This window comes from Parasteatoda tepidariorum, chromosome 10, assembly GCF_982258835.1.
Source record: "Parasteatoda tepidariorum strain Cologne lab strain chromosome 10, Ptep-v5.0, whole genome shotgun sequence".
NCBI lineage: Eukaryota > Metazoa > Arthropoda > Arachnida > Araneae > Theridiidae > Parasteatoda > Parasteatoda tepidariorum.
In genome coordinates, this window is record NC_141764.1 from 50179720 (window position 1) to 50206019 (window position 26300).

At 27.9% G+C, this 26300-nt stretch overlaps 1 protein-coding gene across 2 annotated transcripts in view; it reads right to left on the reverse strand.

The window, feature by feature from the left end:
- Positions 1-8038: 8038 nt before the first annotated feature.
- Positions 8039-26300, reverse strand: part of LOC107456266 (acetyl-CoA acetyltransferase, mitochondrial) — a 71778-nt gene continuing 53516 nt past the window's right edge. For both annotated transcript variants that reach the window (XM_071184688.2, XM_043055574.3), the window contains exons 7-13: positions 23270-23320; positions 20364-20465; positions 18492-18636; positions 16644-16757; positions 15745-15809; positions 10152-10309; positions 8039-8424 (exon numbers count right to left, since the gene is read on the reverse strand). In XM_071184688.2, coding sequence (XP_071040789.2) covers positions 8304-8424; positions 10152-10309; positions 15745-15809; positions 16644-16757; positions 18492-18636; positions 20364-20465; positions 23270-23320 — 756 coding nt within the window. In that variant the 3' untranslated portion in view covers positions 8039-8303. The remainder of the gene's footprint in view (positions 8425-10151; positions 10310-15744; positions 15810-16643; positions 16758-18491; positions 18637-20363; positions 20466-23269; positions 23321-26300) is intronic.

Genomic DNA, 26300 nt, shown 5'->3' on the forward strand with positions numbered 1-26300 from the left:
CTCTGAATAAACATGCATTTTTTTTTACATATTTGGATTTCTTATCTTCAAAATATAGGGGGTAGCCGCAATCTGGGAAATGTGGTCCCCATAGTTTGGTCAGGAGAGCGATTCAAAGTTCGTACCCCTTAATGTTAATTTCGCTTTTTGCGTTTTCAGTCATATTTTCGAAACTAATGAAGCAATTCAAAAAAAATTGCACCCACTCATAAAACTCATTTACCCAAAGATAATTTCATGCAAAAAATAATTTTTAATAATTATTTATTATTTTTTATTATTTAATTAAAGTTAGGATGAAAAAATATTGAATTATAAGATATGAATTTTTTTATACCATATTAATCTACATATTTTTCAATTGAAAAATCTAAAGTTTCAACTGTTTTTATTTATTAGAAGCTGAGAAAAATTAAAATTAATTATTTTTAAAAAAATAATTTGGCGACAATAAAGAAATAACTAATTGGGGCGATTAATATTAAAATGTGATAAACTTGGGAGGAACTCGACTTCGCGCGCGTAGCGTAAAATTTCATTCATATTTTTTTCGCTAATAATCGTTTGCTAATATTTTTATTTCTTTCACACTATAAAATACGATGTTTCTTTTTTAGTCATTTAATAATTTATTTGCAATATAGTAAAGAATTTTGAATAAAAAACACTTTATTCAACTAATGTCTAGTTTTAAAAAAGCGTGATTCTGATAGAATACACCAGATTGTGATTATTATTATTTTTTTTTTTCAATAACTGATACAATTTCAATAATATACATACGTATGCATAGATTTGGAATAATATATTTATCAATTTCTTGAATATATATTTTATAAATATTAATAAAAATACGTAGTCAACATTTTTAAACATCTCTCACAACATCGCAAATTTCTCAACATCTTATAGGGTAAACTAAACAATGAAGGAACACTTAAGCTTAGCTTGCCTTTAAGAAAAAAAATTCATAAAAATTTCAAAATTTGTAATTTTAGCTAAATGATGGTGTCGACATATTTGTTATTAAATGCAAATTGCGTAAAAAAAGTTAGATAACTTACATAATATTGTTTTAAGCTTTTGGTGGTTTAAATAATAAGTAGTAAGATGGCCAAGTGAAGGAACAGTTCTTACCAGTGAATAAACACTAAATTTTCCAGAGAATGAACACTTAATTTAGATAATGTTTGATGCTCGTTAGGAATCCATAGGCCACACAAATGTCTAAAAACAAGATTTTTCTTGGAATTACGACATATAACCATAGTTAATGTGGAAAATGTTACTTTTTTTCAGTCATGGAATGGAAAGGAAAATATGTTTGAATGCATAATTTTAAAAAAAAATTTTTCATTTTTTTCTCACAGTTTAATAGTCCGTTCTAAATTATGAATGTTTATCATTGTGTAATCTGATGATGTTTTTATTATTATTATAATTCGATCATTTTTTTGTTTACTCTTTTTCCCATATTTTTTGAGCTTTTTTTTTTAATCTTTTTAAGTATTTTTTTTCTTTTCGTCATGAGTAATTTTTTTCTTTTGATTTAACCTTCCTCTTTTTTCCAAATTTTTGGCCAATGTAAATGTATCTTTGAAATTTCTTTTGATTTTCCAGTTCCATTTCCAGAATTCCTCACTGGATAATAAATGAGAAAAAGGAGCTTCGAAGTTTGAGTAAAACCCATCTCTCATTGACTTATATCTAGTAGTTACTTATGAAACCAATCGTTTTTGCAATTAACAATGCCTCAAGAGGACTTTTCTCAAAATCAGTTTTCAAGATACTTTCATTATTAATGTTAGTTGTCTCAGCTTCAGAGCCAAAATTTGATTATACAATTGTTCTTTTTGAAATAAATTCTTCAATATTGAGAAAATCACAGGCTATTGGATATTTGGGAGATTAAACTTTTCTGTCAATGTTCCTTTAAAAATTTGCAACATAACTTGTGAGATTTCCTTCTCAAGCTTCTGAAGAAATAGCGCATCGTTACTCTCGAAGCATGTGTTTTGTTGATAAGTTGTCTTGCTCATTAACTCTTGGTGTCTGTTTTGCATGCATTTGTTACAGTCAACGTTTTCTACATCGAATGAAAAAATATCGCATTTCATAAAAGCATTTTAACTTCATCAGTTGATGCCTCAAATCTTATTTAAAAATGGATGTAAAATTTTCTAGACATATTGTTTTACAATTCTTTTGTTTTCAAGATCTAACGAGATTTCCAAGAATTACGTAGAAAACTAAACCAGAAAATTTGTTTTGAGGAACAAAACTCGCTCAGTTTCAAATTGATGTGAGATTTATACCTATCCAGAAGAAGCAAAATATGGAATTTGATTGCATTTTTTTATAGCCATGGGTAGAAACATTTGCAATATATTTGTAAAATGTTGCTGCCGTCATCGTTTCATTTCATGAATAGCTTTTTCCAATGAAATATGTAGCAGGGACTGATTCTGTAATATCTCAACGAATTCTTCTGTAAGGAAAAACTACCAATGGAGATACTTTTTCTTTCCTAGGTACTTTAGAATATAAATCCTTATAATTTTTAAGGCCGCAGATTTTACCCGTTTAAGGGCAGTATTCAACTCTTGTTTCATTCGCATTGTAAATGCAATCACTTTATAAAAGGAGGCCAGGGCTACTTCCCTCCTAAAGATTCTCTGAAGCTCTTAAGACCAGTATTTCGAATATTATTCTCTAAGGGAAGTTTTACCTTTTGAAATTATCTTCGCATTGCACTGAGTTATCGGTGGATGTCACCTTAAAAAAACTTCACCCATTTTTCACCTAGATAATTGTCTTCAAGTGGATTTTTCCTACCAGTTCCCGTTAGGACATTAAAGACGGCAATAAGATAATAATTTAGCTAATTATTGGCACAAAATCCTGCAAAGATTCCATTCAAGCTTTTATTATATTTAGTTGTTATATTTAGTTAATAAACATAATTTATTAAGGAGTCTAAGGTATGATGTAATAACTAATCACTGCATTTATAAAGATAAATAATAAATTAATTATTATTATAATTCTTTAAGTAAATTTAGCAATTAAATTTGCATATTTAAATGAAATTGTTATAGGAACTATTCATACAACATTTAACTGAATTTTAGGAGTCCTCTATGTCGCTGAACTACTAATTATCCATGTAAAATCATATTTCACACATACTATTCATTCACTGGGAGATCTATTCTCAGTGAAGGAACATGCCTGTTCCTTCACTGGTTAGAAGTTGTTTTTTTTATTTTTAACATAATTTTGATTTATAATATGACAAAAGGTACAAGAAAATTAAAATTTTTCTTTCATTTTCATTAACTTGAAAAAATCCCAGTAAAGGAACACTTGTTTATACATTGGTTTTTCATCGTTCGGTAATCCAGTTAATAAACACCCCCTAATCTCAGTACTTGCTTAAAATAAATAAAACGTAACTTCAATGACCATATTTTGAATTCTTTTTTTCACAATGAAAAGAAAAAGCATTATTATATGCAATTAATTGTAGTTTAAACGGATAACAACAAACACTGACCTTATAATTTTGTCAAAGAAACAAGGCGTTGAACAGATACTAACAAATTCAAAACTTTTTCCAGAGAAGACTCAAAGACCAGATAACTAAATGCATTGTTAGAGGACTTCCTGTTGCTAGGTAGTAAGCTACTCTTACCAATCAATCTAAATTGAAACGTTTAAAATCTTATTTCTAAGAAATATTTATGAAATGCTCCTTCATTTGTTGATTTACCCTATATCATCCTAATCTTAAAAGAAATTTCCGGAACTGTATCGCAGAACTATTTTACCAACTATTTAATAAAATTTTAACATTTTAAAATTCTTATTCTTTTCCATTTTACGTTTATTATTTCTTCATTAATAAACCAATAATTTTTTTAGAACTTTAATTTAGATTTTCTTTAATTTAGGTTTCCTTTTCAAATTATAGTCAAGTTTTTTTTAAGGAATTATTGTCTGCTAGCTAAGAATAAAACCTTGTTAAGAAATTAAAAACATTCAGCTGTTTAAAATTATTTAATGCAAAACAGCTGATTATTTACTTAGCATACTATTTTTTTTTTGAAAAAAGAATATAAATTATTGATTGTTTTTTTTTTTTTTTTTTTGTTTCTTGTGACTTCAACTTAGATTATCTAAAATAGTGTTGATGTTTTATAAGTCACTACAAAGAGGATAAAGATACCGAACATAAAAAGCTGTGGAATACGTAGCCAATTTTTTTAGTGTCTTAAAATATCTCAGTATCTTAAATGTCGTCCTACTATCTTAATCGTGAAATTAAATCTTTAATTATCTGACCACGTGTGATTCACTAATTATTTCATTATATCTTTTACTCTTTATGATACCAAGTAGATTTTTTTTTCTGATAATATACTAAACTATTTAGTTTAATTTCTTACTTTAGCATGATTTCCAAGATATTATAGTAGTATAATTTGTTATCAGGAAAATGCCTTATTTTGTTAAGCAGGAAATACTAAAAATTGAAATTTGTAAGAATTCCGAAGCTGTGCCAATTTTAGAGTCATCTGATTTTTAAAAAAAATGCTATAAAAAATACACAATTTCCGACCTTATTTTAATAAAAAAAAATTTAAAAAAAACGTGGCAAGTAGGTTAACATACTTTTTACAGAAACTGTGAAAACTAATTTTTCCTATATTTCGTCAAAAGAGGATAAGAATGATATTGGTCCAAGGGACCTACTCAATAATTTCGCTATTTCCAGAATGAAATCTGTTTGATCGAAACATATTATTCCTTGAAAATTAAAACGAGGGAAAAATAAACTTTTATTATTTATCTAAGCTTATTCCATTTATTTAATGATAGCGGTATTAAGGTTAAGGATATGCGTCGGAAGCTCCGTTTATTATTATACTATAAATGCATTAAATCATGTAGCTTGAATAATTTATTTTAAGTAAATTATTTAATAATTTTAGGCAAATAAGGGTGCAAAAATAAACTCGATCGAAATACTCCGAAAGTAGGGGAGAGTGGGGTCAATTGTAACAGGGTACGATTGTAACAGAGCAAAAATTTCGAGTGACGGGTTCTAGATTTGGTTCCTAGGTGGCGCACAAGGTGTATTTAATAAATCTACATGTACACCCCTGATGGCAACCATTTTTATGTACTTTTGAAAGAGTTACATCACAAAAGATATTTTCAAGCCACGCAAGTACTTTTTTTGGTATTAGAATATTATATTGTAACAAAGTAGTTTTGTTTAAACAAATAAAAATTAGTAACCGAATATGTAAGTGGACACCTTAATTAACATTTCAATAAAAAAAAAGATTAGTTTTGCCAATTAACTAGCATTGTTTTTAACAAATGAAGCTGAAATGGCGTCTTGGGGACAATTGTAACAATAAATAAAGGGACGATTGTAACAGCTGAAAATAAAAAATCTTATGTTTACAAACCATTACTTAACCCTTTAAGAACCACTAATAGTTTCCTATATCATTTATATTATGTTGCATGTGCATTATTTTATTTGTCACTTTTCACAGCATAAATTAAAATTTTTAACCCCTTAAAGTTAAAAGTTTAACCCTTTAGGTCTCTGCTCATTATTATTTTTATTCCTAAGATATCACTACTATTTTGATCAATAAAAAAATATATCACAACTATGATAATATGTATAATTAACTATGTTATAGTTGAATTTATGAACTGTTACAATTGACCCCGTAAGTGGGGACAATTGTAACAAGTGCACGACTGTCAAAAATTGTTAATAACTAATATAATAACATTTAAAATCAGGTATTTGTTTTTTTTTCTAGTAGAGGATAGTCTACTTTACTCGTCTGTCAATTAATACTAATAATATATTGGATATTTTGTTAGTTAAAAATAGTTAAGTAAAAAATGTTACAATTGACCCCACTCTCCCCTATACCCTGAAATATATGTAGAATAAACTTTGGAATCGATATATAAAAAATACCTTTTCAAACAACTTCGAGTAGGACGGAAACGCTAACTTGTTTAAAAAAGTTGTCCTTGTTACTATTTAATTTCGATTCCTGGTACTAGGGGACATTCCATTTTCACATTCGACTTTTGAAATTTAAATTGTAAACGGAATTTTTTTATGACCTTAAACTAAAATGTTAAGGCTTGCAGCAAAAAAACAATTTTTTTTTTTACTGCATTAATTTTTTTACAAAGTAGTGAATTATTATTTTTTCAATCTAAGAACCTGAGCCTATAACATATGTAAAACTTATTTTAATATGGAGTGAAATAATTTAATATGTTGTGTAACTAAATGGATAATCCCAAGAAACTTCATTGATTTAAAAAAATAATAGATGATAATAAAAATAGACATGTTTTGAGCGTCCAATAATAAAAGTCACAAGTTATCCAAGCCTGACAAGTCTTGAGAATGGGCGATTATATTTGAAAACTCGAAACATATCGACTTTTACTTCCCTCTTCATATGTTTTGAAGCCAGTTGAGTTTTTATCGTCAATTATACTGTTTTACATTTGGGTCTTGATTATTATTTTGATAAGGATTTTACACTAGTTAAAGTAAACATATGCATTTTAATATTTTATCAGGATTCATATGGTCTTTAAAAATGTAAGAACATCAATACTGTAAAAGTTATATTTAACTTAAAAATTAACATTTTGACACCAGATATTTTGAGTTAATGAAATTAAATATTTTATCTCTTAAGTTTTTGTGCCCCCATTTCAGTATCTTAAGGATCTTACGAGCTCTGTTTAAAAAGAGATCATCAGATGTATATAAGAAAGCAAAAATAACCATAGTAGCAGTATTTGGTGGTAAATGTAGCTTATCGTAATTGAAGAATATGCTGTGCGACATTTTATGGTGAATTTGCGAACGTATAAGTTTCAGAATGTATCCAAACATGAGGATGCTATTTGCTAATCATCTTTATCCAAAGGAAACGATGTAACCTAAATATCTAGTAGAATGAAGCGATTTTTTAAACAACGAATCCTACAATTTGCAATACATTATTTCAATATCTTATTCTTAAACATAACATATTTCAATCTTTTTAAAATGCCACTAAACATTCAGCAATTCCTTGAGTTATAGAAAAAAGAAATATCGTAAATTATAGAAAGCCTTGTGAATGTGCATTAGAATTATTATACAATCTACATTTTATTTTTCAAGCACTTTTTTTTTCTTCAAACTTTCTTGCCTAGAAGACTCGATTAAAGCTGTAAAAATGATTATCCCTAAAATTTTGTATATAGCTATAATAAGTTATGCTCATTTTATTTTAGTATAAAATCCTCGAATAAATACAGTAAAAACAGTGTAATCTAAATAATATCAGATAAAAAGTTCATGTATTTAAATTCTAAAAACTATCATAAATAATTTATAAATCGATTCAAATTTACTTTTCAAAGGAGATTAAAATAATATTTCTTCGAGTGTTTTCTATTAACAATAAATTAAGCCCCTCCGAGCAATCACTGAACATTATTTCAATTTTTTTACTATCAGAGATTGGTTGCGTAGCAACCTAGTAAAATTAAGCACTCCTCTTTTGAATTAGTCAATGGATTATCTTAAAATATTTATTTGCGCAGGCGACTTTTTTTGGCGGTTTTCTGGACTATCGCCAAATATATAAACCTTTATTGCGGCCCAATTTACCACCCAATTTTTTTAAAATTTTGTCTACCCCCACTAATTCAAGGGTCTAGATTCCAAATATGTAAAAAAATTATATGTTTATTCAGAGAAAGTACGTTTTTGTGTCTGATTTCGTAACTTAATTAATAGTTAGCACTAATTAATTAACATATTTGAGGTCACCCCCAGGAACCATTAAGATTGACACTTAGTTCGTGAAAATCCGATCATTAGAACGAAAGTTATTCAGGGTGATTCGTTTTTTTTTTTTGCGGACTGTACTTCATGAAAAAATGTATGATGGTATGTTGCTTGCCATAAATAAAAATACAAGACTTTAACAAAAAATGATTTTATTATAAAAATATATTGATTTTAAACGGGAACAAAAACACTAAGTAACATTTTAAATAATGCACTGGTATGGTAATAAATATTTTAAAAATATAGATACAGCATAATATCTACATTGAAATATGATTTTATAATAAAACAAATGCTGATTTTAAATTAACAAAATCTAAATGATATTTCAAATAATGCACTATATATTGCAAAAGGTCATTAAAAACATTGACAACAGCAACCATAAAAACAAACACTAAAGCTTTTCCAATAACAAAGCTGAAGCACCCCCACCACCATTACAAACAGCAGCTATTCCTTTTTGATTTGGAGAAAGGCACTCTATGAGACGACCAACAATTCGAGCTCCAGACATACTGAAATAATAAACAATGTTTTTATCAAAAGAAGTAATTATGAATTTTTTAGTTAATGTAGATAGAAGGCTGGGTCAAAATAGCCATAGCAGGACTTCATACCCATTTAAATTAAAAGTGTATTAATAAAAGTTAACAAACTTTTGGAAAGTATTTTACTGTATTCGTTTCATAGTCATTATGAATAAAGAGCTAAAATAGAATGTAATGTGATTCAGATTGAGGTCATTTAAACTCATCACTATTTAAATTACTATAAAGAACAACATCTAAGTTTGGTGCAAATGTAAGTTGGCATTAACAGCTTGGGGCTCTTTCAATGAGCTCAGGTGTCTCAGGAAATTGGAAGAAATAAGATGTTTCAATGCAAAACTTTTTAGAAATTGAACAACCAGCTCGAAATTTCTTTTTTTTTTTAAAAAAAGAAAAAAATACATAAACTAATGGATTCAAATAAATTCATAATGTGATGACCGTTTGCCAATAATTTTTTCAAAAATTGGACTTTTTTGAAAAAATATTAGTTTCAGTTCAATACTATTATGACTAATTTAATAAACTATTCTATACGATACTATAATAAACTAAATATAAATATTAGCTTTTTTAGGAGGTTATCATGGGTCAAATAAATTTACAATAGTGACATTAAATTGGTGTCATACGAATTTCGATTTTTAAAATTGCTTTATCATTTAGTTTTTTTAACAGAAAGAAATGCCTGACTAGTTACATCTGTCATTTTACCAAAATAATTATGCCTTGTTAAAAAAAAAAGTAAGAACAAAATTACTCATTTAGTTGTTACACATAGGTTAAACAGAGAATAGGTGCCTTAATTGCTGTGACTGTTTTCTTAAACATGTATTTTAAGCTGTGTCCATTTTCTTAAAAACCCATTTCGAGCTACATTCATTTTCTTAAACATGCATTACATCTGCATACAGAATAAAAAACTCGTCTACGACACATTAATTATAAATAGTTCAAGAGTTGGTTAATGAGAAGAAAGATGGAGTTAGTAAGAAACTTAACTTATAATTTTAATGATGTGTGGATTCCTCTATATCAGCGATTCTCAATTTTTTACGGCTACAGTACTCTAAATAATCGTGCATCTTTTCTGGAACCCCAAATATATAAATAAAATTTATTAGCAGCCTGAAACGTATTAACCAAAGAATGACTAGTAATTATTTTGATATTTAATTAAACCAAAAATTTTATATAATCGTTTTATCAATAAAACGTCAAAATAATAGGTTTCAAGTTAATCAATTGAATTTGCAGGCCTGAAGTGGTATCTATCCAAGCTCAGAATTTGTTTTTGGAGCATACATAAGTTAAAATAAGCTGAATTATAGTTTTTGAAAAAGAACTCTAATAATTGTTGAGGACAGTTATCAGAGAAACATAACTCATTATTCTTGAATTTGAACTTAAAAGTCATACAAGAAATACTGATGCAATTTTTTATAAATTATGCCCTTTCTTTTTTTACTTAAATAATTTCATTAAAATAACCAAACTATTAAAGAAATTATGGTTTATTGCTTTGATATAAATATAATTACAAGTTTCAAAAGTCATTACTGATTTAACATTTAAAATCTCGGGACGCCTGTGACCCTTCCACGAAATGCCAGGGTTCTGCGGAACATCATTTGGGAACCACATCTAAATACAATTAATATACAGACGAAAAAAAAAAGAAACTAAAATCTTACCCAAGAGGATGTCCTAAACTAACAGCACCACCATAAATATTAACTTTCTCAGGATTTAAATTCAACATCTTGATGTTAGCCAGACCAGCTATACTAAAAGCTTCATTGATTTCCCAGCAATCAATATCGTTCTTTTCAACGTTTGCCATTCTAAGTACCTACGTCATGCATAAAAATAATACACATGAGTTTTTAAGAATGAAATAAATTCTTAGCATTATCAAGGTCGCCACAGGAAAAACAAAATTCCCTGTTTGATTTTATCGAATTTCCCCGATTTTAGTGAGAAATTTTATTATTAATTTTTCAATTATGCATTATTTTTAAACTTAAAATAGATTACAAAACACATAATTGCGGTTAGAATTGAAGATAAATATTTTTGTAAAAATAACTATAAAAACTTAACCCAATAATTAAGCATGAGATCACAAGAAAATGAAGCCACATACCTGGGTGAAGGTTGAAACTGGACTACATATTTTATTATAGAAAAGAGGTTATATTAAAGACAACACTGCTGCCATCTATGTCAGCATTTGTGATGCCATCTATTTACAACAATATAAACTAATTCTTTCAACACTCCCACTTTAGTTTACATTTTTGGGAATACTAAAAGAAAATCACAAATGTGCAAAAAAAAAAATATCACTAAATCATTTTAGTCTCATTGATCTTCCACAATATTCATACTTAGTTCTATTAACAGTTTTTGTTAGATAGTCCACATTTATATTTATCATATTCACTCCCGCTGTCCGAAGCAATCCTTCTCCTTTTTTTTTGGGCGTTTTTCTTCTTCACTTTGACTTTGTGTAATTCTCCTCTTGTTAATTCACTGTCTGAAACAATTTTTCTGTTCTTGCTTGGCCTGTCTTCATCACTCTGTCTGCCATCACTTGCTCCTTTTCTTCTTTTAGATTTTGCATTACCACTGTCAGAATCTTCACTTCCACTATCAGAAGCAACTTTCCTCTTTTTAGGCCCACTGTCTTCATCACTTTGAGTAATATCGCTAGTACTTGCTTTCCTCTTTCTTTTAGACTTTTCTTTTCCACTGTCAGACTCCTCACTTGATAAAATAGCTGCTTTAGAAACGATTATACTCCTTTGCTTGGATTCCCTATCTTTCTTACATTTTTGTCTTTTACCACCTTCTTCTCCTTCATCATCAAGTTTCACGATCATCTCGTGGCACACGTTTTCTCTGTCAGAGCCTGAAGCCTTTGCTTCTTCATCTGATTGTTCTTTATTAGAATTTTCATCATCTGATTGTGCCTTATTGGAACCACCTTCATTGTCAGATTGGGTTTGATTTAGGTTAATGGACCCTTCTGATCTATTACATTCTATTTTAATCCCTAAACAAGAATTTAAATCTTTCATTTCAAATCTTTTACTTAGTTGTCTTTTTGCTAAATTTTTAAGCCTTACTGAGTTGCTAAAAATTAATAAATAATCTGCATAAATATCTACAATTACAAGTTCTTTATCATTTAGTTTAATATACACACAACTATCAAAATAACTTTGCCTAAATCCCATTTCAACTAAGCCTTCTTCTAATGTCAGATACCAAAGCCTGCCATTTTGCTTTAAGCCATCTAGAGCTTTATTAAGAAGTTTCCCATTTAAATTTTGTTCGTAATACTCACTAAACCCATCTGGAATTTTCATATATATTTCTTCATTTAGTGTCCCTTGAACAAAAGCCATAACAGCATCCATTTGATCGATTTCCCAATCATAAATAGCTGCATAAGCCAACAAAACTCTTAATGTTACATAATGAACTACTGAGGAAAACGTTTCTGTATAATCTATTCCTTCGATCTGGGAGAAACCTTTAGCTACTAAACGGGTTTTGTACCTTTCAATATCTCCATTAACATTATGTTTTATTTTGAATACCCATTTACAATCAACAATGTTTTTATTTTTAGGCTTATTTACTATGTCCCAAGTTTTGTTTTTAATGTGACCCGCTATTGTTTCACATAAAGATTCTCTCCAATGCCTAGCATTACTACCATTGAGTGCCTCATCAATAGTATTAGGTTCAGAAAGAAGTTCATTAATTGCCACTAAAGCATTGGCAAAGCAAATAGGATCTAAATTTGGCATTTGCAAATCTGGCATACCATTGGTATCAAAATTTTGATAACGAACAGGAAGTTTAACTATTCTTCCTATAGGTGTCAATTTCGGCATGTCATTATCTACAGTTACATTATTACTCTCATCATTATTTACATAATCGCCTCTATTCAAACCATTAATGTCATCCTGACCTGCATTAATATCATTTTGGAAATTTAATTCATTATCACCCCTGCTAACATTATCATCATTTTGGAGTTTATCTGATGTGTTGTCAAAATCAACAATGCTCCCACTGAATAAAGAGTCATCACTGAACTCTGGTGAACTTTTGTCACTGTTATTGTCATGATACATATCATGTTCCAAAAAATGCACATCTCTGGCTACAACAATACTATAATTAGTTGGATCAATTAGACGATAGCCCTTTCTATCCTTACAATACCCAACAAACATTAACTCTCTAGCTTTCACGTCCCATTTTAAACGCTTCTGTTTGGGAATATGAACAAAAGCCCGACACCCAAACACCCTTAAGTATTTCAAGTTTGGCTTTTCACCACTCCATTTCTCAAAAGGTGTCATGTCTGGAACCGCAATGGTTGGAGATATATTTTTACAATGAGCTGCTGTTTCAACTGCTTCAGCCCAATATTCCTGGCCAAGGTGGGCATCCACCAACATAGACCGAGCTCGCTCAACGAGTGTTCTGTTGTTGCGTTCTGCAACCCCCATTTGCTCCGGTGTATAAGGGATAGACTTTTGATGCTGAATCCCTTTGGAAGCTAGAAAACTATCCATTTCATTATTAACATACTCCGTCCCATTATCAGAGCGTAAAACCTTAATAGGTTTGCCAGTTTGTCGTTCTACATATGCCTGAAAGTCTTTGAATTTTCCAAGAACTTCAAATTTATTCTTTATAAAGTAAACAAAAGTCATTCCTGACAAATCATCTATGAAACTTATAAAGTACCGAGAACCGCCTATTGATAAAACACTCATTGGTCCACAGAGGTCACTATGCACTAAGCCTAACAATTCTTTTGCTCGTTTAGCCTTACCCTTAGGAAATGGTTGTTTATGCATTTTACCTTTTATGCATGGTATACAATCATTAATTTTCCCATTAAAAGAGAAACCCTCAACCATATCTTGCAATCTAACCATCCCTCCTTCACTTAAATGACCTATTTTCTTATGCAATATTTCATTTGATGAGTTTTGAGCAGTAATTAAAGCCATATCATTATGAATATCTAAAGAATATAATCTATCGCTTACACCTGTTCCACTAGCTACTAAATTATCACCCTTATGAACAAAACATCTTTCCCCTGCAAAGGTAGTAACCATCCCAAAAGTTTTGTTTAAATACTTAATAGATAGCAAGTTAGCAGTTAGTTTTGGAACATGCAATACATTATTAAAAGTTACTTTTGCTTTCTCCCCATTTCTAGATAAAAGAAAACTAACACTCCCTTCCCCCTCAACTTCTATAACAGAGCTGCCTGTTTTAATTTGACTAATACTTGCAGTTTGATAATCTGTTATCAATTCTTTATATGGGGTCATATGGAACGAAGCACAAGAGTCCATGTACCAAACATTAGGATTTGGATTAGAATTTGCAACATAGATACCTGCTACATAAGCTTCTTCCTTCATAGGAGTCTTACTAGAAGTAGGCTTTACATTACCCTTTTTGTTAAATTTATCATACGCATTTTTCTGGCGTAGGGGTCTTTGACAATCTATACTTTTATGCCCAAACAAATTACATTTGAAGCATTTCCCCTTAAACTTATTCCTGCCTTTAAACTTCTCATTAAGGAAAGCTTGATCTAAATTCCCATCAGAATTTGGTTTATCATCCTCAGCCATTAATCTAGTTTTAACGTTATCAACAGTTATCTCTTCCCCACAATTTTTCAAAGCCATAATAAGGGGTTCAAATCTATCAGGTAAGTTAGCTAAAATTATTCCAGCTATTAATTCCTCATCTGCTTTAACTCCTGTTGATTTTAATTGCTGATATGCTGAAATTACTTTATGAAGGTAGTCACACATGTCCTTACAATCTGAATACTTAGTGTTAACCAATTCTTTAATTACAGACACTTTTCTAGTTATTCCTTTATCATCATAAGTTTTTGATAATACTTCCCAGGCTTCTTTGCCACTAGATAAGTCCCTCAAATCATTAAAAATTGTTTCACTAACCCCTTCAACTATGTATGACAAAGCTTTGGCATCTAAAGCTGCATCTTCCTTTTTCCCTTCAACATAATCCCATAAATCTCTTTTAATTAAGTGCATTTTCATGGCAAACTTCCAATCAGCATAATTTACCCTCCCAGTTAATTTTTTATGGCTAAAAGAACCTTCTCCCCCTGGCATGATTATTTTTCTTTGTAAACTTTAAATTAAACTATCAAAAAATATAACTATAAAATAATAAATTTTCTATTAAAACATAGTTAGATTAAATTAGTTACAAAGTTTAAAAAAAAGAACAACAACATTTATTTAAGTGTTAGCATTTAAGCCTAACCATGTGTTAACACATGCTACCATAATTTATCTATCTTTAATTCTAAAAATTATCAAAGAATTTAAAAATAAATATATTAAACTTAATAAATGTTAGCTATAAATTTCTTGGATCATCCTGGGCCCATAACCTAAAAACTTAACCCAATAATTAAGCATGAGATCACAAGAAAATGAAGCCACATACCTGGGTGAAGGTTGAAACTGGACTACATATTTTATTATAGAAAAGAGGTTATATTAAAGACAACACTGCTGCCATCTATGTCAGCATTTGTGATGCCATCTATTTACAACAATATAAACTAATTCTTTCAACAAACTAATACAAGACTAATTTTTTCTGAAAAAATAACAGACTTTGGGGTATACCTCAAATTAGTTCATTTTCCCTGACTTATTAGGAATTGTGATTTAATTCACTAATTTTTCAAGATTGATCAAATTCCTTGTTCTCCCCGATTTCCCTGTTCTGTGGCATCCCTGTAAAGATTTAGTTTAGTTGTGAGGAATTTTAAGAGTATCCTAAATTTAAGTGCACGTAAAAGCGGCAACAAACAATATTTTATGCCAAAAAAACTTAATTTTTTGCATATTTAGGATAACAGATTAGTCAACTTTTGCCACTGGCAAGAGAATTTTATCAAATATTTAATCAAAATTTATTATGTCAAAAATAAAATCCATTATGTTGAGAGCATTTTGATTAATTATGTGAATTTGAACTTTATAAATGTCCCATTCGAAGTATTCGTATCGTCTACAATGAAAGCTTGAGTGGTCCACTAGTAGGTAGTAACATTTGGTAATAGTGGGTGTAGAGAAAGTATGTATGCATATATTAAAACATATAAAATTAAAAGTTCATGACAGTTGGCTAAATTTCTCAACTAAAAATCTGAATTCCTTGTCAGTATCATACTTTTCTACTTACTTTTGGGATAGCATATGCAGGAGCTATCGGAAAATCTTGAGGGTCAACAGCAGCATCAGCAAAGGCTAGAATAGAAATTTAACGAAATATTAAATAAAAAATTTCATAACATAAAATCAGAATAATAAAAAAATATTCTCTTTATGAATTTACTAAATTTTTAAAACTGTAGCTAAAAGTTCAATTCATATAAAGTATTTTTATATTCTAAATAAGAATTTTTGAAAAAAAAAAAAAACTTATATTGAAGATTATTAAATAAAGACTAATCGCATGATCCATTAAATTAAAATAGTTTTTGAAATTTTCATCAACAATTTCTGGGTTTATTTACATACCTGCAATCAAAAACATTTAAGTGTTGTTAATAATTTTTTTAATTCATATGACCCTTCATTTGAGTAGGTTATGGTCAGAATAGAAAAGGTAGAATTAAATAAAAGAAAGAGTTCAAAATCTCAATTTTTAAATAATTTTCTTTAAGAAGTAACAGTCTTCAGTAAAAGGTCCATATTTTTCTTTCATAAATTAGAACATTTATTACCATGCTTCAAATTCACAAATAATTAATATTAAAGAATGTAAGAAATAATATACTACAACTACAAAATGTATGAAATTATAATTCCTAAATGTATGGTTATTAAATTTAAAAATGTAGTTTATTTTTCAAGAAGAAAAAAAGTCCTAAAATTTTTTTTTCCTTGCAGAACCTTTTAAATATGCATTGAAATAATGAAATAAAACAGAGATACATATCTTAATACCATTTCAGAAATTATTGCCACTTGATAAAAGAAAAAGGTTACTAAATTTATTTTAATATATATTTTTTCAATAATAAAAATTCTTATTAATTTAATTTACTAGAACTTACAGCAACGACAAATTTTACTTACCAATAATTCTTGCAATAGGCTTTGCATTTAAAGACTCTGCTTTAGCCCTTGAAGTCATTACGCAAGCACTTGCCCCATCACTTAAAGAGCTTGCATTGGCAGCTGTAATGGTACCTAAAATAAAACAAAACTGTTTAATCAATTTTAAAGTTTGTTCTTTTTAAGCAATATCATTTTAATTTTTCTCGAAGAAAGTAATTAAAAAGTTTTAAAACACCTAGTTAATATTTCATTAATGAGTTAGGAGTAAAAGGCAATCTGTATATAAAATTATTGAACTCCGATCTGGAGAGGCCAAGCATTTATTTGATTTGAAAGACATTGGTAAACTTTAAGTTCTTAAAAATATTACTTTCAAAAACTTATTAGGAGGTGTATAAATGCTTTTGAATGAAGGTCAAGGAAAAAAATTGAACTTTCAAGGGCTGTAATATATTAATAATAACCTAACCATAAATTTTGTGCAAATATTGGAGGTAATAACCAAAATAATTGTTACAACATTTTTTGGCATAGAGTGTTCAAAAACACTATTTTCCCTTTGTAATTTATTGATGGCCCCTCAAATCTCAAAGCCTTGAACTTCAATGAGAAGTATGAGAGTTCGCACGATCAAAACACTTCAGAAGCTATAAAATGATTCTTCAATTATTTCTTGAGAAATACGAAAAAATGTATAAGTATAGAGGTGTTTTCATTATTTTGTTCACCCTCTGTACGTCACAGTTTTGAAGAATTTTTGATTTAAAGAGTTGTCCACATTATTAAACTACAACTGCATTTATATCAAAGTCATAAAATAATTTTCTTCAATGTACGTCACATTATAGGACATTTTCTTTTTTTAAGGAGTTGTTCATATTATTATACTGAAATTTGCATTTGTATCCAAGTCAGGAAATAATCGAAATGACAAGAAAGTCACTATATATTTGAGATCATATTTTTATACCTAAATCAAAAACTCCAGATTTAATAAAATGGGTTTTATTGTTATTTGATGGTTATATGACAAAATAATTATTTTACCAATACAGTGTTGAATTTTTAAAACAAAAAGGAATGTGCAGTTTACAAGTAATGTGCTCCCCCAAACTGTGCACATCCTTCTGCTATAACATCATAAAAGGTAGTGGCAAGTATAGACACTATGAATCACTTCAACAAGATGGTAAGGAATCACTTATTTGGCTATAAATTAGTGCAAAGATATTTTCTTGGCCTTCGTCACTCAAAATGCATTGCTGGTAGAGAATAAATAATGACTATTTTATAAAAAAAATTTCATGTAAATGATTTAAGCTTAAGTGGAAATAAAGAGAGAACCTCTAAAAATATAATTGATTTCCACCCTCAAGTGAAGATTAGGGAAAAAAGATATTAACAATTGTATTTATCCAGAAGAGAATTTAAAAAAAATATCAATTCAATTTTTAATTATAACAGGGTTTAACGCACAGTGAGCAAAAAAAAAAAAAAAGAGAATAACTTTTGATCTAATGATTGGATTTTTATTAGGACTCAAACCTAATGGTTCAAGAGGGTGACCAAAAATATGCTAATAACCTAATGCAGACTATATTTTAAGTTCAGGGGATCAAACTTTCGACCACTACCGTTACCAAACTAGTAAAACCATATATCCCTGATTGCAGTTAACCCTTATATCTAGGAGGTCAGGAATCATAATGCAGTGAAAAGAAGGTTTCATTATTCAGAGAAAAGTATGTTTTGGTGTTTGATTTTATAACTCAAAATATAAAGATTTAATTTTAGTCTGTGGAATTCTAATTGTTGGATCAAAATTTATTAAAGGTTAAACTGTAGACAAAAAAAAAAATATTTTACCATCTTTCGAAAAAACAGGCCTAATTGTTGGAAGTTTTCCAAAATCAACTCGTTTATGTTCCTCATCTTCTTCCACTACTGTACTAACTGCACCTCTCTTTCCTGGAATAGTGACCGGCACTATTTCCCTTTTTAGCACACCTAGCTAGGGAAAAATTACAAAAAATCAATAAAAAATAATAATAATTATTGTTATTTTAAAATATTTTTTAAGATTATTCCCTTAAGTTTGCATGATTCACTTTTTATATGCATACATTAATATTACATAAAACTAATTTAACTTTTAAGCCTTTTAAAAGAATAGTTTCATTACTTTCTGCTTTTAACCTATTTATTGAGAGAAAAAAAAACTGCCATGGTATATATTTTGAACAAATAAATTATTACAGTCTATGAAATGAATACATATCACTCATTTTCCTATGGTAATTACAGGGAAAAAAACAAATAATTAGAATTTAAATTTTAAAATGTCGTTAACTAATTTCATTGCAATTTGTTAAGTAATATAACTGATTTTAATCTTGTAATATGTGGCTTAATTAAATTTTTATATCGCACTTATAATAATTTTTATTATACATTAACTATATCGCTCATGGGCTGCAGTAGCTGCACAACTCAAAAAATCATGTTTTTGAGATAAGTGGATTTAAAGTTTTCATTGCTAAGGAAAATGCATAAGAAATGCTTTAGTTTGCTTAAACAAAGACTACCTTCAAGTTGAATTATGAGTTGTTCATTATAACATTATCATTATAACATTGCTGTATTATTGCTGCTAAAAAGAATGTGTATTTTCACATTTACACCTGTTCTTAGTCCAAAATACGTGTTTTTTGAGTTGTGCCACTATTGCAGCCCATGAGCAATATCATGTAAAATAAACCCAATCAAAATAAATTCCTAACCATAAATTTCAGTGAATCTCTAACCATGTATTTCGAGATTTTTTCCCTTCATGAAATTTTCCTTACATTCTTAAAAATAAAAAAATTGGAATTGATTAACTACAAAATTAAATTCACTTCATAGGGTTAATATTAGTATCCTGGAAATAAGATGAGCAGTAAAATATCCACTGAAAGAGTTTTTTAAGAATCTTAGAGTGAAATATGTGTCGTCAGAACAAGATATTAACAATAAATAGACTTGAAAATGATTTGTTCTTACTACACTTATTACAATTATAAATAATATTAAACATAGATAGTAGTAGAGATAACTTATGTTTCTCAAAAGTTAATAGTCAGAACAAGATATTAACAATAAATAGACTTGAAAATGATTTGTTTTTGCTACACTTATTACAATTATAAATAATATTAAACATAGATAGTAGTAGAGATAACTTATGTTTCTCAAAAGTTAATAATTTTTAATAAGTTATAAGCGAAAAATAATAATAATAAAGATTTAATTGGTTTAAAAGCAGCAAACTTTTAGTAAAAAATATTAAAGTTAAATAAAAAGTTTCAACATAATTCAAAAATGAAACAGGCTTCATCATTTAATTGTATTATTCATTTTAATTCTCAAGGAAACAATACGCTGAGTAAAAAAGCTATCTTAATTCTTAATAGGTATTTTTTGAGAACTTTTCCAATTTTGAGAAACTTTCTAAAATGTAAGCAAACAAGAATTTTTGAAGATATCAGAAGAAGCTGATAAAATCGAATAAAGGTGACTGCCACACGCATGCAGCATAGCTTCAATATTATGCCTAACTTACTATTATAACTAAAAATAACATACAACAAACATGAGCTACTACATAAAATATTAAATACATATGAACAATTCACTTTTTTTTACAAACAGATTAAATCTAAAAAGATAGTTACAACAAATCTTTAACAATAACCATACTTCATCTGCTTTAATTGTTCGTTTATAACTTTCAATAGCATAATTGTCCTGATCTTTACGGGAAAAGTCAAATTTTCGAGCAATAAGCTCAGCACATTCCCCCTGAAAGAATATTTTATGTTTGAAAATGATTATAGTACAAACAACATTAATACATAATTACGTTAAATATATAAATTATAAAGCACACAATATTATTTTTTATGATAGAACATACTTTTAGCAATAAAGAAAATAAATCTTAAATAGTACACTAATAGTTCCTACAGTTTTGACACATACAACACCTTTTCCCTTCAATTGGTAACTAACAATACATTTCTAGCACCAAAATTTTTTAAGATTAAGATTTCATAATTAAATGTTTTTGAAGAATAAAAAATAATAATGACACTGAATACACACGCAATAACAATAAAATAAAAAACTGGCAATACTGTAAGTATCATAACAAACCAAGAGAATACAATAGATTGATTTGTTGTGGCATAATTTAATTTTGAGTAGGTGGAAAAAGTAAAGACAAACTTTCCTTAAAATTTTGAATTTTCAACCTCTAATTCTATTTTTTTTTTTTTAAATATTTTGGATACATATTTTCTCTTTGCAAGTTTTATATTTCAATCATAAAAATAGTATTAAAATGGTTATTTATAATTTTGCTATAGCTTTGCTAGCTTATTATTATGAGTTTTATTTTCTCAACCTTAAGCTTGCATACATTATGTAGAAACATAGATCTTTCTGAGCAAATAAAGTTAGAAATTACTGAATGAAGTTATGAATTTTAATATTTAATGCAGGAAAAGAAAGAGAAAAAGGTTTGAACAATTAAAATTTATAAGCATTAAGTTTAATTAATTAAAGATATTTTTACCCCTGCACTAATAGTCAAGTAGGAAGTTAAAGGAACCTAAATTTAATTTTTTGGTATTGTTACAGCTAACAAAAAATAACACTGCTTTTAACAATAATCATTCTAGCAATTTCAGAAATAATTTCATCACAAAGCACTTAGTTTAGAAGGATATAATAAATAATCAAAATTAATTTCATATTAAAAATGGTTAGTGTAAATCATATGACTTGCGTTGTATGAAGAAATGATAAATTTTCATGTATGAACATATGAATGATTTATTTTCATTCTTAAGCCAAATAGGTTTAAGAAATAATTAGGGCAAAAAAAGAACATGTACTAAAAGCTACAATCTTTTTAATTGGTAAAAATCAAAAATCATAAAGTAAGAAAATTTTTAACTAGTAAAATGGTCAAGTTGTCAAGTGCAATAAATGTTTAAAACTCAATACTTAATCTAAACAACTTTAACACGTCAGAATTAAACAATTAAAAACTGATTTAATGCTATTCTCTGAAAGTATGTCTTCATATGAATTAAGACTTTTTTAGCCAATGATAAGCAGTTTTTACAACTGCAGCAAAGCTTGTATTAAGTATGTACTCATGACAGTTAGGTTAAGCTTTTTCCATCTTTAACCAGGGTCTTGTATGCTGATTATAAAAATGGTGCAAAGAACAAGGTTAGAAAAAACCTGTTTTTTTTTAGAAAAAACCCATTTTACTGGATTTTTAGTTTTCTTATTTAGGGTTTAATTGGGTTTTTTCCAAACATAATTGAATTTTTCAAAATTTCTTTTATTCCTTATAGTCTTAGAGAAAGTCTTGCTGCATTAATTTTATTAATAATTAAGACATTAGTAACCCTTTATTATTAATACATGTTATTATTAATACATTTTATTATCAATGTCATCTACATTGATAAATTAATTATAATATTAATAGTGAGAGTAATAGGGTCTAATTACCTTTGTAGAATTTACCTATTCTGTTATAGAACAGATTTAAAAAACTACTAAAAGTTTAAGTGAAAAAATAAATTATTTACTTTAATTCAAATGATAGGCATTCATTTTCAAAGTAAATTTTTAACTTAAAGGTGTTTATGCAATGGTCCAACTGTGTTATTGTACTCTATGTTATAAAGAAAGAGAGCTTCTAGAATAAGCTCTAGTATTTTAGCAAGGAATACATCAGAACAAAATTTTTTAGAGCAAGTATTTCACCAGCTATAATTTAAAAATATTATTTGAAACTGTATGTGATTAGACTCACAGGTTAGGAAAATAGCATTTACAATGCATTTTTATAAATAAATTATTTTCCCATATTATTCAATTGCGACTCTTATAATATTTTACATTGTATCTTGTTATAACAGTTTCAATTGTATAGTGAATCAGTATTTGAGAATACCTCAGTTTCAATTTCTAATAATATGTGTGTTTAAAAAAGTTAATTAAATTTATAAAGTACAGAATATAGAAATAATAGAGATATAAATTTCAATGTAGTATGTAGTTTGAATTTTTATTCCATTATAAGCTTAATGCATAGAGTTGATTAGTTAATAATAAAATGCAATTATGAAAAACCCACTTGGCTTTATTCAAGTGGGTTTTTTCGAACTTGGAATCATAACAACCCTGGAAAAGAGTTAGAACGAAAAAGGTCACAGTTTTGCAAAAATGAAAAGCATTTACCATCTAATTTTAAAATGTTTGAAAAGTTATTCTAATTCTGCATTGTTTGGAATCATAAAAACATGCAAAAATTTAGAATTATTGATTCAATTTAATTATTTTCATTAACAAAATAAAATCTTACCAACTTGGCAATTTTTTTAAAGTTACATGTTTGTTTTAAAACCGAGTAGATTCCTTTCAAGAGCATAGTATATGGTATAAAATTAAAATTTTGCTTCAAGTTTAAAGTACTGAAATTGCAGCTTATTTTTATTTTTCCAGTTGAAAGAGCTTGAAAAAAAGTTTACAAAATATTTTTGAAAATAATAACAAACAAATAAAAAACAGCGTATATTTACCATATGACCATTACCATAAGCATCAGTTAGGCCATCCTGCACCACTCCATCCTTTAAGACATAAGAAAAATTATTGAGTCTTAAAAATTCAAATTCTTTAACATTTGCATGAACAAAGCATATTGATAAATAAAAAGTTCTCTAATGCCATTTTAAACATAATATAATATTACCTTTTTGTTAAAAATAACTTGAAATAAATTAGTCTATAAGCAACACATTTATAGCTAATACAGAAACAATAATAAAATAATAGTATGCAAAACACCAATAGGTTAATACTTATAAAAATACAATTATACATAAAAATTGCAATATAATTCATTAAAATGGGGAATATAAATAAGAGATGAAAAGTAGTAAGTAGATAAAAGCAACATTAAAAAGGATAAAAGTGAGAAATAAATTATGCAAATTAATGCAATGAAATAAATTAAGCATATAAAAGTAATATTTTCACTATCATTTGTTAGAAGTTGAATAAGTGTTCACAAGGCAGTCAAGAGGGTATGTTTGCACCTCTCTGAAAATTTAATAAATTAAAAATTATTCATATAGTTTTAAACGCTTATAATTTTGTATTCGTGTCTAAATTTTTTTATTTAGTGATAACGATTTTTTAAGTTTTATGCTATTTTAAACTAATAGGTTTACTCAGTGTATTACAGAAAAAAAATATTGAATACAAAACTTTTTGAATGAAATATTTTTATCACAAAATTTATACATATCATAAATAATTAGAATTTTTTTTTTAGGGGAGAGGGACTCCATGTTTAGATTTAACAATTTAAATAAGGCATAATTTTTAAACAATTTTTAGCAAAAAATCTAAATGTTTAAAATTTAAATTTTATGGCAAAAGATTTTGGTGAAGTAAAAATATCATTTACAGTTCCAAAAACATATTTCTGCCAATTTTTTTAAACATTTTGTTAAACTACACTGTGGGGAAGTATGAGCAGATGCGTTTGATAAGTTTGTGAACTTTTCTAGCTTTTAAAATAATGTACATGCATTACATTTTTAAATGAGAGCCATAGTTTTAATATTTTATAAACATTATTTGAAAAAACAAAAGAAATAACAGAAAAAAATTAGACTAAAATAACTGAGTTTGGTTAACCTTATAGTTTTGAATAAAAGCCATAGTTCAGGAAATGGTTGCAATATTTCATAAACATTATTTGAAAACAAAAGAAATAACTGAAAAAAATAAGACTAATATAACTGAGTTCAGTTAACCAAGGTTTCTGGTGTAACAAGTTTTCATGAAATAGTAAAAAGCTAAGCTGATCAAATGGAATTATTTTAGGGTATGGTATTGAAGTAATGGCATCTATAACAACTTCTGAGTCCTCACACAAAATCTTTCGAGGAGATCTACTCAAGGAACTGACTTTAAAAAATCAACTTACATAAAATCTTTACTGCATGCCAAAATGCTTGAATTTAATATTTAGAAAAATTAAAAGACAAATTGAAAATAAACTTAGGTAGAGTAAGCTGGAATAATTTAATGCATATTATCAGTTACGAGCTAAAAGTCTCAACCAAAAGTACATTTTAAAATTCAAAAAGTTCAAACTCATGATAAAAATTGCAACATTTTCATAATGTTATGGTTCAGAAAGTAATAGTATTAAAATAAAAATGGGGGGGGGGGTCCTTAAAGTTTCCTCTCCCTCAAGAGCATGTATCACCACTGCTATGTTGAGGAAACATTTGTTCCAATGAGATATTAATAAATCATTACGAATCATTATACAATGTAAAAAACAATTCAATATGTTTGATTGGTATTATAGATTCCTATCACATTCTAGTAATAAGTAAATCAAAGCACTAATTAACACAATTGATTAACTGACAATATTGAGTACACACATAACTGACAATATAAATATATAACCTAAATCAGGGGTCTGTTTAGAAGAAATTTGGGTCCGTTAACGGACCCTTCACAAAATATCTTTTTATAAAAATGGACCCTTCACAAAATATTTTAACTTATAAACGGACCCTTCACAAAATGATTTTTCTTTTAATCGGACCCTTCACAAATTTGTTTATCTTCATTATTATTTTGTTAATCGAATAAACCATTTCCAGGGCAGAAAACAACAAAGATGGATGTAAACGAACTAAATTTTGTCTTCGGCAGACGATTCTTCCGTTATTCGTCCGAAATGAATATTCTCCGTTCAGCAGTATAGGCTAAATACCAAATATTTGTATGTTGCATCTCTAGTTTAGAAGCAGAAATTGTTGTTTATTTTTTAAAATTTAATTTTTTTAATTATAATTTTACAGTGTTGAGCATAATCTTGTATATCTTTACAATTTAAAAACTCCTTGAAAAAGTTTTTTTTTGCAATAATGGACCCTATTTGCACAAATTCAAAAAAACGGACCCTGGTTGAAAGAATGTGAATAATTTTTTCACAATTTCACAAAAAACAGACCCTTCACAAAATGTCTGGACAGACCCCTGTAAATAGAATTTACATGGAAATATTATATTGGAAATGAAAACATCAAAAAGTGTAGTTAAATAACATAGGTAACGCATTTTTTGTTGCAAAAATAAATAAATAAAAATGATAATAAAAATTCTAGATTTAGAAAACAGCTAAGCATATTTTGCAATATACCATGGTTAAAAGACTATACAGCTTAGCATCCCAATTATGGCACCACAGTAATGAAAAGTGTAACAGAGAGAGAAAACTCACAGATTGATGCGATAGGATATTGGATACATCAAGAAAGCACATTTGTATAAACTAAGCTATGCATGATTTTAACGTGCTTAATTTCTCTTCTTCTTTACAGTTTTTGCTGATTTTATGCCTTAGATGTTTCAGTTTTTAATATAATTAATAGTGACTTTTATCCAGCAAAAGTATTTAATTAACAAATTGTACAACTTCCTTTTTATGAAAATAAAATTATTTATTTTCAAATTTTTCACATACATAAGTATTATTATATGCTTCTCACACAAATGAGCGATTGCATCTCACAAAAA